This window comes from Phyllopteryx taeniolatus, chromosome 7, assembly GCF_024500385.1.
Source record: "Phyllopteryx taeniolatus isolate TA_2022b chromosome 7, UOR_Ptae_1.2, whole genome shotgun sequence".
NCBI lineage: Eukaryota > Metazoa > Chordata > Actinopteri > Syngnathiformes > Syngnathidae > Phyllopteryx > Phyllopteryx taeniolatus.
In genome coordinates, this window is record NC_084508.1 from 24,623,128 (window position 1) to 24,640,219 (window position 17,092).

General features: G+C 43.7%; 2 protein-coding genes across 6 annotated transcripts in view; one reads left to right on the forward strand and one right to left on the reverse strand.

The window, feature by feature from the left end:
• The window catches only part of LOC133480738 (uncharacterized), a 26,748-nt gene extending 16,265 nt beyond the window's left edge, over nt 1-10,483 (forward strand). For 4 of the 5 annotated variants that reach the window (XM_061779287.1, XM_061779289.1, XM_061779286.1 and 1 more), the window contains 2 exons: nt 1,983-2,122; nt 5,903-6,028. The gene's annotated coding sequence lies outside the window, so the exon portion shown is untranslated. Of the gene's footprint in view, nt 1-1,982; nt 2,123-5,902; nt 6,029-10,353 lie in introns of those variants that run through there. The other variant, XM_061779288.1, reaches the window with a different exon arrangement.
• On the reverse strand, nt 2,143-16,805 carry mydgf (myeloid-derived growth factor). Its single transcript, XM_061779291.1, has 6 exons — nt 16,561-16,805; nt 15,077-15,127; nt 10,677-10,738; nt 8,449-8,530; nt 5,682-5,757; nt 2,143-3,155 (listed from the first exon to the last, which is right to left on the reverse strand). The coding sequence occupies exons 1-6, from the start codon at nt 16,768-16,770 to the stop codon at nt 3,076-3,078; spliced, it is 561 nt and encodes a 186-aa protein (XP_061635275.1). The 5' UTR covers nt 16,771-16,805; the 3' UTR covers nt 2,143-3,075.
• Nucleotides 16,806-17,092: the final 287 nt, after the last annotated feature.

Consider the following 17,092-nt stretch of genomic DNA (forward strand, 5'->3'; position numbering starts at 1 on the left):
CATATACGTTCCCATATGTACTCCAAGATTTAGTCCATCCCTGCAATGACTTTCTCCCTGAAATGAAGCAACAATGAAAGCCCTTTATCTCATGTATCCCGGGATGATACATGCTAATGGAGCAAATACGTTTAGAAACATTTATTTTAATGGAGTCGTGTCTTGCTGACCTCTCATGGCCCGGGGCTGCTCCTTGGGTTCCCCCCACCCTTATCGTTCACTTGTCGGGTGCCCCTATCCGCCCTCCTTTCCAACAAACAAGGGACACTCTCCTGCCCTCGGACTGGGCGGGGACTGGCTGCATCGCGGGCCCTGCGGGTCTGTGGGGGGTGGAGGGGGGGTGGCATTGGGTCCCTGCGGGCCCCGCCGGGTGGTCGGTTGTCGGGGCGCCTCGGTGGGTCCGGCGGAGCGCCCTGGGTCCCTCGGTGTGGGACATGTCCCGTCGGCCGGTCTGCTCTCGGGTGGACCGCTGGGCCTGATCCCGCCCCTCGATTGATTGGGTGGGGTTCTCAGTCGCTGCGGTGCGGCCACAGCAATTACAGGACACTTCTGTCAGTCGGTATCAATTCACTTGGATGTATCCGCAGGCACGTGCATGTATCCGCACACCCCTAGGACTCTTTTCACTGGGTGTGGGGTCACGCACTTACCGGGACAAATAACTAATGAATATGCAAATATCTTGTGTATCCCCTCACTTATACTCTCATCCTATATACTTTTATAATTTACATAATTAATGCCACCACGCTTCAGTTGTACAGGCGGGTTCACGACCCTTGTCCTGTATGCTTCTTCTCCTGTCCTTCCCTCACAGGGTGTAGCACTACAGCCCCATGCAACACTCATATTTAACGTTTCATTGTTGTAGATAATGTAAGGATTCACTGCTCTCATCCTGTTTACAATTAGTGCTTTGTCTTTTGTCTTTGTTTGTCCCTCCCTTCGAGAAACGTTGTTCTGTTCGACTGATCAAGTCTAATTCTCAATAAACCTCAATTATAATACCACAGCGGAAGCTTAAAAACTCCACTGTGACACAGTAAAACTGTTACGGCATAAAAGGGATTCATATTTTCCATTCTGCTTGCCCTAACAGCCGAACAGGACAAAAAGAAAAAAAAAAAAAGGAGGGGATTGTTGATTCTACACTGCAGTACCATAAATGTGCAAAGAAATGCACAAATTCACTATCGCCACACTATTTTTGTTATTTTCCTTTGTAAAAAGTGTATTTGTTGTTACTTTTTTTAATTTACACATTAAGAATACAGTTTTACTGGGGTGTTAAGTGCGCAATACATTGTGTGTTAATTATTCATAAGGAAGTGTGTGGTCATAAATCGGTCATGGAGGTTAAGGACTGACTCACAATACTTATCGTAAACAATATTTACAATGAAAAGTTTCAACTTCGTCTGTAGTCCGGACTGTGAGATGGTTTAACGCGCCGCACGGCTGACGTCGCGAAGGAAGTGCTTCTCCCCTCCGTCAATCACCCACAGCTTTGCTAATTAAACAGTTGCGTAATCTTGTCATGTCAAAATTACGACGGTGGGAGCAATGATGTCTGTGTCTGTGTGTTTGTATGCCCCCGATATCAAAGCCACTCACTTTCACGTTTACGTGCGCGCGCGCACACACACACAGTTGCCTTCATGGACCACAATCGCCATCCATCTATCAGTTAAGAGTCTTTAGAGAAGTGTACTGAGAATGGTGTGCTTGTTTAGGTTACTTACTGTACCGTGTTGGCTTGTCAGTTGTTCATTTAATGTGACTTCTACACACATATTTAAGTTATTGGTTCATGTTAATGACATCCTTCTGTAATTTGTGTGGCGTACATTACCAAGTAATGGGTATGGTTAAGTGAATGCTTTTTTTGTACTGGGTTAGGTAAGTGATATTATTATAAAAAGCCACTTTGTGTAAAAATTGAGTAACATCTTATTTACTTGTTTATTTGTGTTTTTCCCCAGCCATCACCTGGATGTGGTTTACTTCCTGTTGGGACCACCGAGGGATGCCTGACTGGTGGTTGGGGGGGCCTGCTAAAACCATTTCCTCAACCTACATGGGCCGCTGGTGGAGCGAGAGGTGACCCAGCAAAGCAAACAAGGTATAAACATCACATCTGTGTTTTCTTTTAAAATGATTTTATTCACCAGAGAGGAGAAGGACCAGGAATTATGGAAAAGTTGCCACTGGGGGATAGAAGCAATGGATTTGGGAACATGATGGCATCTTATTTCAGGACTAACAGCACCCAAAAAAGTTGTATAAAAAAGGTAGTTTTCTAAATCTTTCAAATCAAAACAAATGAGGTGCTGTACAAACATGACATATGTGTTTGGATTTTATTATTATTCATAAGCTATGATAGGGAATTGTGGAAATGTTTCCTCGAAGGGATGCAAGCAACAGATTTGGGAACATGATGGTATCTTGCTTCACTGGTATAAGGACAAACAGCACCAAAATTGTAAAGTTTGAAAATTAGGTTCACATTAAAGATGTACTGAAAAGACACTCATCTCTCTACAGAAGTAGCCAGTCCCATTCTTAAAAAAAATAAAAAATAAATCATCTGTCCAAAATCACACCCAAGGTAAAATAATCACAAGTAGTGGTGATTTGTGAAACATGCTGCAAATAAGATTGAAGATAATGTTTTGAAGATTTTTCATATGATGGAACAGAGTATTATAGTACTGCAGGGGGCTTTCCTAAGAGGCCCTTACTAAAATTATGAAGAAAAAATACAATTAGATTTGTACATTTATTATTCCATATGGAATAGCCCCGATGGATTAGCACACATTATGCCTCACAAAGTTAAGAATAAGCGACATCGGAATGGTTCTCTTAGTGTAAAAACATCATATGGTGGAAATAAAAATAATCTTGTTGTTGTTGTATTTCTCCCGTGGAGGGGCAAATGCTCACACTTATCGAGCCTTCATCCTCAGTCACGCAACCCTTCTCCCAAACGGATCCTTTATTGACGAATGAGCTAAACCGCAGAAGCTCACCCGGGAAGGACGCCCGATGCGGCGACTGAGCCCCGACCGCTCACAGCTCTTGGTGTCTTGTGCGTCCGACCACCATCAGCTTGGACAGCTGAGCCTTGAACTTGCCTTCTGTGTGGGTCACTGGAGTCAGAAGGGACAAGCAATTACTCCATGAAGGAGACACCATGCGGACAGTGTTCAACTGGAGATCCAGTGTTGACAAAGAAAGTGGGCCATAACTGTACCGTTTCTGGCTCAATTGACTCGCGAAGGCTGCAGCTTCCCCCCTACTACCTCGAATCTGATGCTGAAAGTCTTTCAGACTAGCTTTTTAAAAAAATATTTAAACATGGAACAATAGACTAATAACCTACAGAAACATCAGCTAGTCGTCAGATCCCATTTTATAGTAATTTTTGTCCGAACTTCAAGACACTCACGAGTAGGCTCGCCGACATCGCACGCCTCTTCAAGACACACATTCTCACACACAGACACTACAATATGTTCTGTACTTTCTTCTACTTCAATTTGTTCAAATACATTTACGAGTTATAGGTTTAAGTGTGTTTTAAAAACTATTTTTTTCTAAATGTTGGTTTTAGCTTACCTTTATTTAACTAGGAAAACCTTCAGATTAAAAATCTCTTTTACGAGTGTGTCCTGATCAGTATTGTAGAACAGTTATTTTTTCTCAGTAATTCAATTTAAAAAATTGGAAGTCATTCAGATTCATTGAACATGGAGGAAAATACTTTTCACACAGCCAGTTCCTGAGAATTTGTATTATTTATGATATGGGGCATTCTTTACGTGATGTGATGATGCCTCCTCGCTCAAATAGAGAGCCGAGCGTGCAGTGTTGGTGTGGATGCATAGTAAATCTGCCAGCTGGAGGAGGCTGAAAAAAGAATCACGCTGTTCTTATTCTCTACCACGCAAGGACGAGTTGGGCAGAAGTCACCGCTCCAACTAAATTTAACACCCCCACCCAATCACACTGGCGACACGCAGTCATGTTTTGGGGCATGTGGCAGCAAACGCCACACTAGTTTGGGGGGATTTTTTATTTTTATTATTATTATTATTATTTGCTTTTAGAAGGTTGGGGAGAGCGCAGCCCTGGTACCAAATGGTCAGATGGTTGGGGACCACTGTATTAGGCAAGGCTACGGCCTGAATAAATGGCGCTTTTACACTCACTTCAATGGAATTTCTTGCCCCCAAGATGCCACAAAAAGACCCCAAAGCAATATTTTTGCATTAGACATTCCACACACATTTCGGCACTGACCTGTTTTAGGAAAGTCCTTTACGTAATATGTTCCACGTGGGAACTTTGTATTACGGTGGCCGACAGGGGCAAATGCGCTGCAAACGGCCATATGCTCCAAATGCAGGAATGACGCCAAACAAAAAACACACAAGCACATAAAACAACAGCAAAAGAAAAACGCTGCAATTTAAAAATACTGCAATCACAGAAAAGAACTGCAAAGGGAAAATGCTGCACACACACACACACACACACACACACAAAACACACAAAGACGCCAAAACAACTGCAAGAGAGAAATGCTGGACGTTCATGCTACACAACAGAAGTCTGCCAGGCCACAAGGGGGTGCGACCTACGGGGACGGACCATCTTGTGAGACCACGGAGTGCCTTTCATAGATACTAAACAGGCCATCACCCTGTTCCAGCCCAACTAAACAATGTGCCTACGTGGCAGCCATGTTGGGGAGGTCGTCGTTGCCTTAGAAGGCAATGCATGGATTCTCAAATTAGTAGTAACTTGCTCATTTCTCACCAGATTATCATGAGGGTTAAACTTTTGTCAATGCCAAAGCTATCAATACGCGACATTTGATAAACAGCAACAACAACAAAAATGTACATGTGAAATCAAACTCCCAGTTCCCTTGTCATAATTGTTCCTGCTGTACAGCATATGACCGTTTGCAATGCATTTGTCCCTGTCGGCCAACGTATTGCATGGTAGAGAGGCGTACCAAATACAAGTAAATGAATCATTACACCCCAAGTAATAAAGTAAAGTTGATGCACTCCAGTTAAAAGAATTTATTATTATTTTCCAAATAAAACGCAAGCATGCAAGTTAAATATTTCAGTTTCCGGAGTGTCTTGACTGTAGTTCCACTGCGCACTTCCACATAATTACATTAAATATTTGAATGAAAAACACTTACAGGCCATAAATATAAAACAGTCCAATAAAAACCAGTGTATGTGGCAGTAAATGAGTGTGCCTTGTTGTGCCGAGGGACCACACATTTGTACACCGCTGGGCAAACTAGTTGCATGCCATTCGTAAACCTTGAAATGTTGGATGTCCGTGTCGTAGTAAACCGAGGACCCCCTCTAATTTTATTTTATTTTTTTAATAACCGCAACCCACCACTTGAGAATAACTGCAATTCGATGAATTTCATTATCTGCTGTAGTGCAGGGAGTTGGCATCCCTAAACAGACCAAAAATTGGATCATTCTAGGGTTCGGATGGTGGTTGGTTTTAATTAACTGACATTATGGACTGCAAACAAGCCAAAAATGTTGATTAAAGTGAACTCTAATGTAGTCTGGCCACATGAGAGGTAGGGGTGACCTAGACACAACAAGCACTGGGAGACGATTAAAACTCACCTGTGGACTCTCCGATGGTGTATTCCTCTGAATTAAGATCCTTATCATTCTGTCCTAATGCCACTGCCACCTGCGACTGCAAACACACACACACACACAAATATGATGCAAAGGATGAGGAAGAAGAGGTTGAAGGGGTGACAACAAGGTCAAGGCGATGCTCCGAGGGGTTGTTTGTGCACTCATTTAGTAAGGTTATTTCTTTGTATGCATGTGTGTAGGGAGGTGGCAGGAACACCGAGAGAACGTCCTGAATGGTGGAAGGAGGCGTGGCCACAACAATTGCTCAGGAAGACAATCCAAAAACATCATCTCTCTCATGAAACCCAAATAAAGTTTCAACCTTTTTGGCTCTTCTCTCCTCTGCCTGATTTAATGTATTGTTCGGGATGTATGATGGCTACAACCCAAGGGTGATAAAAACAGATTTCCATGGAGACAAGTGGTGGAAGGTAAGTTGAAAAATGAAACACTAAATCAAAAGGGAAAGCAAAGTGGTGGTGGCGGTGACGATTCAATTTGGCTCAGCAATGTAAGGCCAACCCATTAGAGGCATGAGGGCTAAATTCATTTGCAACAGTGCAGTCTGTATCGAGATGTGCTATTTCTACCCCTAGATGTCAGTAAACGAGATCTGTGTATCGCCGATCGATTGCTATCCCTTACAGTTCCCGGATGTCTGTCCCAGCTAATTTGAAACTGAATTTGTCGAACTGAATGTAAAAATATATTATTGGAATTTTCATTGTGGATAAAAAATGCTTACATTCAATTTCAAGTTTATTGGACTTCAGTTCCTACAAATGCAAATTAAGTTTTTCAAGTTCAGTTTGTAAATTCAAACTCAATTCCTGGTGGCACATATTTCAGCCCATAGCAATGCACTGCACATTGCAAGAAAATCATGTCATGTCTAGTCATGGATGAAGAAGCTCCATGTGAAATGACCCCGTTTCAGGCATGGGCAGCTCACAAAACATTTACGAAAGGCAAACTCGGCCAAGCGTTGGGCACAGACATCTTGAGCCTTGTTCTACTGCCAAGTTGGAGGCGTCCTTATTTACAGGCTACACAAAGAAGGAAAAAAAAGTTCATCTTCTGCGCCACCTTGCTTGATTATGTGACATTTGTGCCGACTCTGTACTTTCCAAACCTCCTCAGAGCGCGGGGAAGCACTTTGATCAGCACAATGACGGGGGGCTGGAGTGAGTATCGAGAACATCCGTGGTAATAGCAAGTCGAAACTGTCACCGGGGCTTGTGTCTTTGCTATGGCGGTGAATTGGTGTCAGCTTTTTGCTGTCCAATACAAGCGCCGCACCAACTGATCACACATTGTCAGGAGAAACGCTGATAAGGCGCAAAGGTTAGAAGGTACCACCTATACAGCTTTCCCTCACTATATCGTGGTTCACCTATTGCGGATTCAGTGCTACGCAGATTTTCGTTTCCATATATCACGCATAATTTGCTATATCACAGGATTTTAAGTGTATACTGTAATTTTCTTGTGGTAAAATAAACACTTCCTAGCCTAAAACATTGAAACTGTAAGAAAACAGTACGACTGCATTACTGTATGTTTAAAAGGTGTTTAAGAGTATACAAAGTGTTTACAGGAGTATCTTAGAGGTTAATAGGAGTGTGGGAACGATTGATAAGAGTCTGAGGAGGCTCATACAGATTTAAAATAGTTATACATAATCCCTCAAAAAAATGTGGTCGCTACTTTGCGCAATTCACCTATAGCGGGCCTGGTCCGGAACTTAACCCCTGCGACAAAAGAGGGATTACTGTATTTACCAGGTGGTGGCGCAGCTTGGCACGTCACTTGACAGAACATCTAAAATAGACTTCAAGGCCTTTTCAACGGGACTAAGCTGTGCATGGCGCACCTTCGCCAAGCCCAGGCATAGTGTATGTGCTGAAATGGCGAGACCATGAAAGAGCATGACTTTTGATTGTTGGTATCCTATTAATTGGGTTTCTGCCCACCCATCAAGTATACAACTACAGAACCAAATAAATCTTTGTTATCTGCCTATTTCTAAAGATGTCATTGAGTGAGTCGTTCTGTGCTTCCACCCCCCTATGACGTACCAGTGCACCCACACAGGGTTTCTCTGGCCATTACAAAAGTAAGCAGAGCTGCATTGATTGCACTGATTAGCGTAACCCTCTGAGAACTGAAACATACTCGATTGGTCAGTGAACTTGTCGACGCAATGGGAGTGGGTGTGCTCATGTGCTACAGGCACAGTGTTAGGTATGAAATCCTGCCTCGACGAGTGAAAATTCTTGTATTGACTTTATGGGTTCTCACTGCCCCGCCCCCATACTCTCGGTTGCACTCCAGAAATGAAGCCACTCCAGTCGCAAGAGTAAGGCTCTGCCCCGGGTCGTTGTGGTAATGAAAGGCGGACTCACGATTGGTCCAACAGTATGTATATCTTTGCTCACTTGCATGACACAGGCCAGCCGCTAAAAAGGGGCTAATTTCAGTGAGACCAGGAACAGTGTGTGTAAAGTGTACCATAATTACCAATCCATGGTGTACTGAAAGCATGTATTTAAACACCTGGGAACGGTTTACAATTGTGAAAATTATGCATATCTTCAATCACATTTTAAGTTTTTTTTTTTTTTAAACCATTAAAAAAAAATTGTTCATCATCTGTAACTGTAACCACGCACTGACCCTGGAGGATTCATGCTTGTGAACTTGAAAAGCAACATTGATGACACAAAAGTAGTTGGTTTGTACTTACGTATGCATTTGCAAATTCAACTTTGGTTCCCTTCAACTCCATTTTGAACGCAGTGAAAAACAAGTATGATTTCCCTGTAGGCCTTTGCAGAGAAAACAAACTGATTAGTTGTCATACATACTGATTAATTTGCATACATTTGTTCATGTAAGTGGGGATGGACATTGTAATTGATTTATTGATCATCATTTAGTCCCGTGTGGAATTCATTGGTGATTAATCGTGTCTTGAAGCAATTGAGGCAAAATATAGCACAGTACTTGTTCATGCAGGCTCAACTACTTTGTGGTTGAAAGAACGACAACATTGTGTTGCTCAGGCTTACATCACACAGACATCCAACATAGCACACTTCCTGGTGGACTGCATTATTTGGCTCAACGCTGGAATTTAACCAGGAGCCCAGAATATTTAGAAAGTAATTTTCTTTTTAAAGAAAGAGTTAAAATAACAAATTGTGTACTAAGCACCCACACCCTTTACCACGTTGCAGTAATTTACATTTCTGTTTCAATTGTTGTCAATCACTTCTTCGGTGTCCAAAAAGCCAAAGAAAAAGCAAAAAAGTAGGAGTTAATCCATCCTCTGAAGTCGCGCAAGATTTGCTGACGCTTTGCGTGATCTCACGGATGATGATGGTTTGAAATCAATTTTGTTTGTTTTGAATACATTTGGGTTGCTCCACTAATATGCACTCTGCATAAGGCAGTCATGTCAACCTCCCGGCCTGCGGACCAGTTCCGGCCCAGGCAGCAATTTCGTCCGGCGCGCGGGATCAATTTGAAGCCAGCATGACACTGGCCCGCACGACAGCATCAGCCAAACGTGCACATAATTCCATGAGCAGCGTGTTCTTTTTGTTTGAACTATACAGTACTCAATGTTGGGTAGGGTTGGGCATCAAGAATCAAGAACCGATTGGAACCGGAACTAACGTTCCGGTTCTCCCAGAACCGTTCAAATGAAAACATTTTGATTCCCAGTTTCGATGCCTAGTCCTCCAGCCATGAAGAAGAAGTGGCGTAAACCAACAAAGAAGAACGCGCACGATGACGTACTTGTGCCCAACGGCGGCGTGGGCTATAACTTTACATCACAATGAATTGGGACAAAATTCACAAACGTTGTCTCACAGTATCAGAAACACTAACCTTGTGCCTCATTGATGGGTAGGGAAAGGAATCAGCGCTTTATAGCATTTGGTTCCATCCATTAAAAAAATAAAATAAAAATAAATAAAGAAAAAAATAATAATAATAATAATCACCGGTGCCATGTGAAGCTACTTATCATGGCAAAATGCTGAGTTCTGGTGCGTACCCTTCAAAATAAAAGGCTACAAGTTTAAAACAAGGAGTCAAGTTAAAACTTGAACATAGAAACCATTTGATGTGATGAAACAGAATACAGGGGCAACTATATAGCATTGTTAAAATAACCATTTTAACAACGTTGTCAGTGAAGACAACTCTAAGTCAACTGGGGGACAAACAATAAAATTGTTAAAACAGTTAAAATAACTACTTTAACTGCTATTTTTAACTTTTAGCTGAAACATTAATTAATGACTATTAAGTCAATTGTGTTAGTTCCACATACACTGCCTTTTAGTTGATAGGTTTGATATTGATACTGGTTATAAAGAACCTCGAGTCAAATGTTCATTTTACTCTATGCTGTGGGCTGCTAAGAAAATTGATGTTCATAATTTGGACACCCTTTATTTAAACCATGCAAACTTTTTTGACCCAGCCCCTTAAAAGAATCGAAATCGAGAATCGTTTGGAACCGGAATCGAACTAAGGAACCGGAGTCGGAACCGCTCAAATTCAAACGATGCCCAACCCTATTTATAATGTAACATAACCAACATTAAACTCACCCATTGTTTTTTACTTTTCACAGGAATTGTGTAAGCTCCGAGGGTGACATTTCCGCAACTTGCCAGGTCCACTGCCTCCGTTAAGTAACACTATGAATGTTTACTATTACTTTGGTGCCTTCTATTAGTCTTCGCCAAAGCACGTAACAGGAAGTGACATTTGACCTGTGTGTTTGAATGAACGTGTGAGGATAAATGACATTATTGCCACCTACCAGACACGGGGGGCACCAATTCTCCATGCTACTCTTGCTTGTTTCTTAAGTTTTTCCTGTTACTGTGCTAATACACGTGTGTGCGTGTGTGTGTGTGTGTGTGTGTGTGTGTGTGTGTACACTGTCCTCACCTCCACACAGAGCAGGAAAAAAGCTTGCTGTCATTACTAAGGCCCACACTCATGAACCATTTCTAGAAACAGAGGACAACATAGCTCATCACTATCACAGTAAATCACAATCTCTTGACTGGAATTCACTATAATCAGAATCAGAATCATCTTTATTTGCCAAGTATGTCCAAAACACACAAGGAATTTGTCTCCGGTAGTTGGAGCCGCTCTAGTACAACAGACAGTCAATTTACAGAACACTTTGGAGACATAAAGACATTGACAAAAAACAATTGTGCAAAAAGATGGAGAGTCCTCTAGCACTTAGAGCAGTTCGAATGGCTAATATCGCAATAGTCCGGTGCAATGACCATTGTGCAAAGGGCACTGAGACTTCAAGGAGTGTATGCGGTTTAAAGTGACGAGTAGTGCGATAATCTGGTACAATGGTTGTGCAAATGTTACAGATACTCCTCAATCAGTGTGCAAATGGAGCAGATGCTACTCTGGCATGAGTGGCCAGTATATGCAAATAGCGCAGCACGGCGAGACAACTACAGTGAGTGCACGAGTAATACATAATTGGCCCCACAGAAATGTGACAACGAACTCAAGTCAAAAAATTGCCAGCATGTTGTAATGGAATTGTAGGTTAGCTGTTTAAGAAGTTGATTGCAAGAGGGAAGAAGCTGTTGGAATGTCTACTAGTTCTAGTTTGCATTGATCGGTAGCGCCTACCTGAGGGAAGGAGCTGGAAGAGCTGGTGACCGGGGTGGGGAGGGTCCGAGAGGATTTTGCATGCCCTTGTCTTAGTTCTGGCAGCGTGCAAGTCCTCAAGGGTGGGTAGGGGGGTACCGACAATCCTTTCAGCAGTTTTGATTGTCCGTTGCAGTCGGAGTTTGTCCTTTTTTGTAGCAGCACCAAACCAGACTGTGATGGAAGAACACAGGACTGATTCAATGACTGCTGTGTAGAACTGCCTCAACAGCTCCGGTGGCAGGCCGTGCTTTCTCAGAAGCCGCAGGAAGTACATCCTCTGCTGGGCCTTTTTTAGGACGGAGTTGATGTTGGTCGCCCACTTCAGGTCCTGGGAGATTGTAATTCCCAGGAACTTGAAGGTCTCGACGGTTGACACAAGGCAGCTGGACAACGTGAGGGGCAGCTGTGGCGAAGGATGCCTCCTGAAGTCCACGATCATCTCTACAGTCTTGAGCGTGTTCAGCTCCAGGTTGTGTCGGCCGCACCACAGCTCCAGCCGCTCCGCTTCCTGTCGATATGCAGACTCGTCACCGTCCTTGATGAGGCCGATGACAGTGGTGTCATCTGCAAACTTCAGGAGTTTGACAGTCGGGTTCGCTGAGGTGCAGTCGTTCGTGTAGAGAGAGAAGAGCAGCGGAGAGAGGACACAACCTTGGGGCGCCCCAGTGCTGATGCTGCGTGTGGATGAGGTGGCCTCCCCCAGCCTGACCTGCTGTGTCCTGCCCGTCAGAAAAGTGTAAATCCACTGGCAGATGGCAGGTGAGACGCTGAGCTGGAGAAGCTTGGATGAAAGGAGTTCAGGGATGATGGTGTTGAACGCTGAGCTGAAGTCGACGAAAAGGATCCTCGCGTAGGTCCCTGCACTGTCGAGGTGTTCTAGGATGAAGTGCAATCCCATGTTGACTGCATCATCCGCAGATCTGTTCGCTTGGTAGGCAAACTGCAGGGGGTCCAGCAGGGGACCTGTGACACTCTTGAGGTGGTCCAGCACAAGACGTTCAAAGGACTTCATGACCACAGATGTCAAAGCGACAGGCCTGTAGTCATTCAGACCCGAGATTGCAGGTTTCTTGGGGACTGGGATGATGGTGGAGCGTTTGAAACAGGATGGAACTTCGCACATTTCCAGAGATCTATTGAAGATCTGAGTGAAGACTGGAGCGAGCTGGTCCGCGCAGACTTTGAGGCAGGATGGGGACACGTGGTCCGGGCCTGCCGCTTTGTTAATCTTTTGTTGTTTGAAGATGCGTCTCACATCGTGTTCATGGATGGTTAACGCAGAGGTCAGAGGTGTGATTGTGGTCGCGGGTGCGGCCGGGTTGGTGTGTGGTGTGAAACTGTCCTTTTCAAATCTGCAGTAGAAGGTATTCAAGTCGTTGGCTAGTGTGCTATTGTTCTCAGCTTGGGGGGATCGTCGCTTGTAATTAGTCAGCGATTGGAATGCATGCCAGACTGATTTAGAGTCGTTTGCGGTAAACTGTTTTTCCAACTTTGCTGTATAGATCCTCTTTGCAATGTTAATTTCTTTGGTCAGCTGGTTTCTAGCTCGATTATACAGGGCCCTGTCTCCGCTCTGATATGCGTCCTCCTTAGCTTGGCGAAGCTGCTTAAGTTTAGCAGTGAACCACGGCTTATTGTTATTGAATGTGCGAAATGATTTTGTTGGTACACAAACCTCTTCACAGAAACTGATATAGGATGTGACAGTGTCCGTATATTCATCCAGGCTGCCAGCTGAATTTTCAAAGACACTCCAGTCTGTGCAGTCTAAACAGCTTTGAAGTTCCATCTTGGCTTCATTTGTCCACTTTTTGACTGTTTTCACTGTAGGCTTCGCGCATTTAAGTTCTTGCCTGTACGTCGGTATTAAGTGAATTAAGCAGTGATCAGACGAGCCCAAGGCGGCACGAGGTATAGCACGGTATGCGTTTTTTACCGTAGTGTAGTAGTGGTCTAAAGTATTATTTTCCCTGGTAGGACAGTCGATGTGCTGCTTGTATTTAGGGAGTTCGTGGTTGAGTTTAGCTTTGTTAAAGTCCCCGAGAATAATGAGGGGTGAGTCGGGTGTTTTTTTTCAATTTCGTTGACTTGATCGGCGAGCGTTAGCAATGCGGTGTTCGTGTTAGCTTGAGGCGTTATATAGACTCCAGCCAGTATGAATGATGCAAACTCACGTGGCGAGTAGAATGGTTTACAGTTTAAGAATAGCGACTCCAAATGCGAGCTGTAGTGTGTGCTGAGCACCGTGACGCCCGTACACCATTTTACGTTGATATTGAAGGGAATATAGAATACTTAATATTCTAATACGTAATTCTATATGTAATAGAATATAATATAGAGTTTCAGGGTCTAACTAGTTTGGAAGAGGATGTGTATTACAGTATAATCAGATAAGGGGGTAGGAGTTTTATTGCAGGAAAACCCCCCCATCAGGTGGTATTTGGAGACACATCTCAAGGAAGAAAGGAACTGCGGGGAGCCACTATAAACATTGAATGCAGGAATGTGAGCCGACATCTGCAGGCGACACCTGGAGCAGAAGTCTGGAGCCAGATCAAATGGTCATCATTCTGCAGGACAACGATGACGTCAGATTACGGACCAATCAGACGACAGCGATTCCATACTGGCCCGTTTGAAACATTGTATAAGTCTGGGGTAGAATCAGATAGTTGGAGTTCGACTACTTTATCTGCTAAGGATAAGATGGGGTAGTTACGAACCCAGAGCTCTGCAAATGTATAGACTCCTCTGTCAGGAATAAATTGGTTGGTTTTGATACATTGTTGTGAACGAAGTTCTTTCATGAAAACGAACACGCTTGGAACCACGGGAGTTAGGAGATTTTAAAACACAGGTTCCTTTAATATAGAGGCATATCCCGCCGCCCTTTGTTTTCCCCGATGATTCCATGTCGCGGTCCGCTCGATGAATGTGGAAACCGGGAAGCATAACGGCGTCATCGGGTACAGCGTCGCAGAGCCAGGTCTCCGTGAAGCACATGGCCGCGGAACGTCCGAAGTCTTTACTGGTCTTTAACAGAAGATGAAGCTCGTCCATTTGTTGGGTAGGGAGCGTACATTCGCGAGGTGGATCGACGGGAACGCCAATCTGTGTCCTCTCTTGCGGAGTTTCACCTGAATGCCGGCTCGCTTCCCTCTGTGGCGCCGCTTCCGTCTCCATGCGCCGAAAACCGCGGACGCCGCTCCGGTGAGTAACTCGGGGAAAAAACTGAGCGGATATTCGAAAGTTGGTGACAGAAAGTCCGGAGTAGACTCCTTGATGGTTAGCAGGTCTCCCCTTGTGTAAGTGAGTCGTGTAAGGTCTCCAAAAGACGGACGAAAAACACAAAAACAAAGACAATACTAGAGAGCGCGTTACCGAGGCGACCACACTGGTAGGCGCGCGCCATCTTGGTAATGAACCAACCAGCATTTGCATTGTGCATGTTGCAGTGCAAGAGCCAACCCTGCGGTCAGACCATAACATGCCGCATAGTGACAGGCAGTCAGAAATGCAGGTGTCTATGCCAACTGACCTGACTGTAAGGTTTGAGATTTCAGTTAGAATGGTGCTTGGCTACTGTGTGTCTTGGTGCAAAGAATGATGCGAGTGTTGCAACTTCCTGTGGTGGAAAACAGTTGTATGACACTCACCTCATTGGTTCCTCCTTGTGTGACAAATGAGAATGAGCATTCATACCCCCCCTGAAAAACAAAACAAAAAAAACAATGTTGACACACCTTCAGCTACATTCCATTAAACATTACAACTCATGTTTGCCTTTGCCTAAGGCATCACTCAGTTTTAAACTTGAATAGTCAGTGAGTGCCTCTGAAGAAGAGAACTGATTATTATTATCACTAGTATGACTGCAGAGCAATTATCCAGCAAGTGTGCAAATTACTGATCTTTACAATCTAATCTTATTAAGGGATCCAATATAATAAATGGAATGATCAAAATTAATTGTATTAGTCCAGCCCTTGGAATCCCTACAAAATCATACTTGTATACAATGTAAATATCAGTGCAATAATAAATAATAATAATAATATATTAGCTAGGCGGCACGGTGGCCGACTGGTTAGAGCGTCAGCCTCACAGTTCTGAGGTGCGGGGTTCAATCCCCGTCCCCGCCTGTGTGGAGTTTGCATGTTCTCCCCGTGCCTGCGTGGGTTTTCTCCGGGCACTCCGGTTTCCTCCCACATCCCAAAAAACATGCATGAATTGGAGACTCTAAATTGCCCGTAGGCATGACTGTGAGTGCGAATGGTTGTTTGTTCCTATGTGCCCTGCGATTGGCTGGCAACCAGTTCAGGGTGTACCCCGCCTCCTGCCCGATGACAGCTGGGATAGGCTCCAGCACCCCCGCGACCCTAGTGAGGAGAAGCGGCTCAGAAAATGGATGGATGGATATATTAGCTAAAGTAAAAGCTGTAGCTGTACATATGAATTTTAGTTCCATCCACATCATTCCGATGCTTGTAAACAATTACACTTAAAAAGTAATAAAATAGAGTAATATAAATAACTTAATTATATCATTGCTAAAATTAAGTGGCGACTTCAAAGCGATTAAAATGCTAAAGTATATATATCACGAATCCTATTCCTCAGCCAATGAATGACATCTTTGTGGCGGCCAGCGACGTGTCAGTCGTTCACTGGACGTGGCGTCATCAACAAGCGACAGAATGTAGTTTTTCGCCGCGTTCCAAGTAGGAAATTTGACAGTTGGCATTTATAAACGCAGACTTGAAAGCGTTCCAGTGGAAAGTAAACACAAAATATGTCTTAAGACCTCCCTAAGAGTTATTTAGCATTTGAAGGTACATTAAAGCATTATGCTGAAAACTTACCACTATGTGTACACATGGATATAACTGAGGTCGGAGCTTTCAAGAACGCAGCACTCCCCTTTTGTTTGCCAAGACTACCACAAAATGTGTGTATGTAATGCACAGCACCTCTTAAAGCCGATAAGTGCTTGTAGACAAAGGACACTATAGTCAGCTGCTGTCGTGTGGCAGTGACAACTCTAGTAAACCTTTACAAAGACATGCGAAACAAACAACATTACTGGAAACACATTTTTGAAGCGCATGCATTTTGTCGTTTTTATATGAATTATACATACAATGGACTCTGCAAAAGTGTACAACGTCCCTCCCGGTTTCACGTCAAACTCCACCGTTTTCGTTTGGTCATCCGAAGCCTCAGCCGGATATTGTGACAGAAACACCACGAAGAGAAGACAGGCTGACAAGTGAGTGACATAAAACTTGTTTGTCGTTGCCATCTTTCCCTTCTGTGTGTGTGTGGAAAGAGAGCGATGATGCAGACTCATTAGTCCATTTTCAGAGGGGCTTCTTCTTCTACGTTTTCGGCGGCTAGCAAACTGTTTCGTTGTGCATTGACACCACCCACCGATTAGCAATGTGAACTGCACTAGTCTTTTTTAAAGTCCATTTTTTCCAAGTGAAAATACGCCTTCTAACTTTGACACATTACAAACAAAGTGTTGTTAAATACCAGAGGTGGGGCCAAGTCATTGCTTTGCAAATCACAAGTCTCAAGTGTTTACCCCTCAAGTCCCGAGTCCAGCCGCAAATCATACACTTTGAGTTTCGAGTCCTTTCAAGTCATTTTAACAACAGTAATTATATATT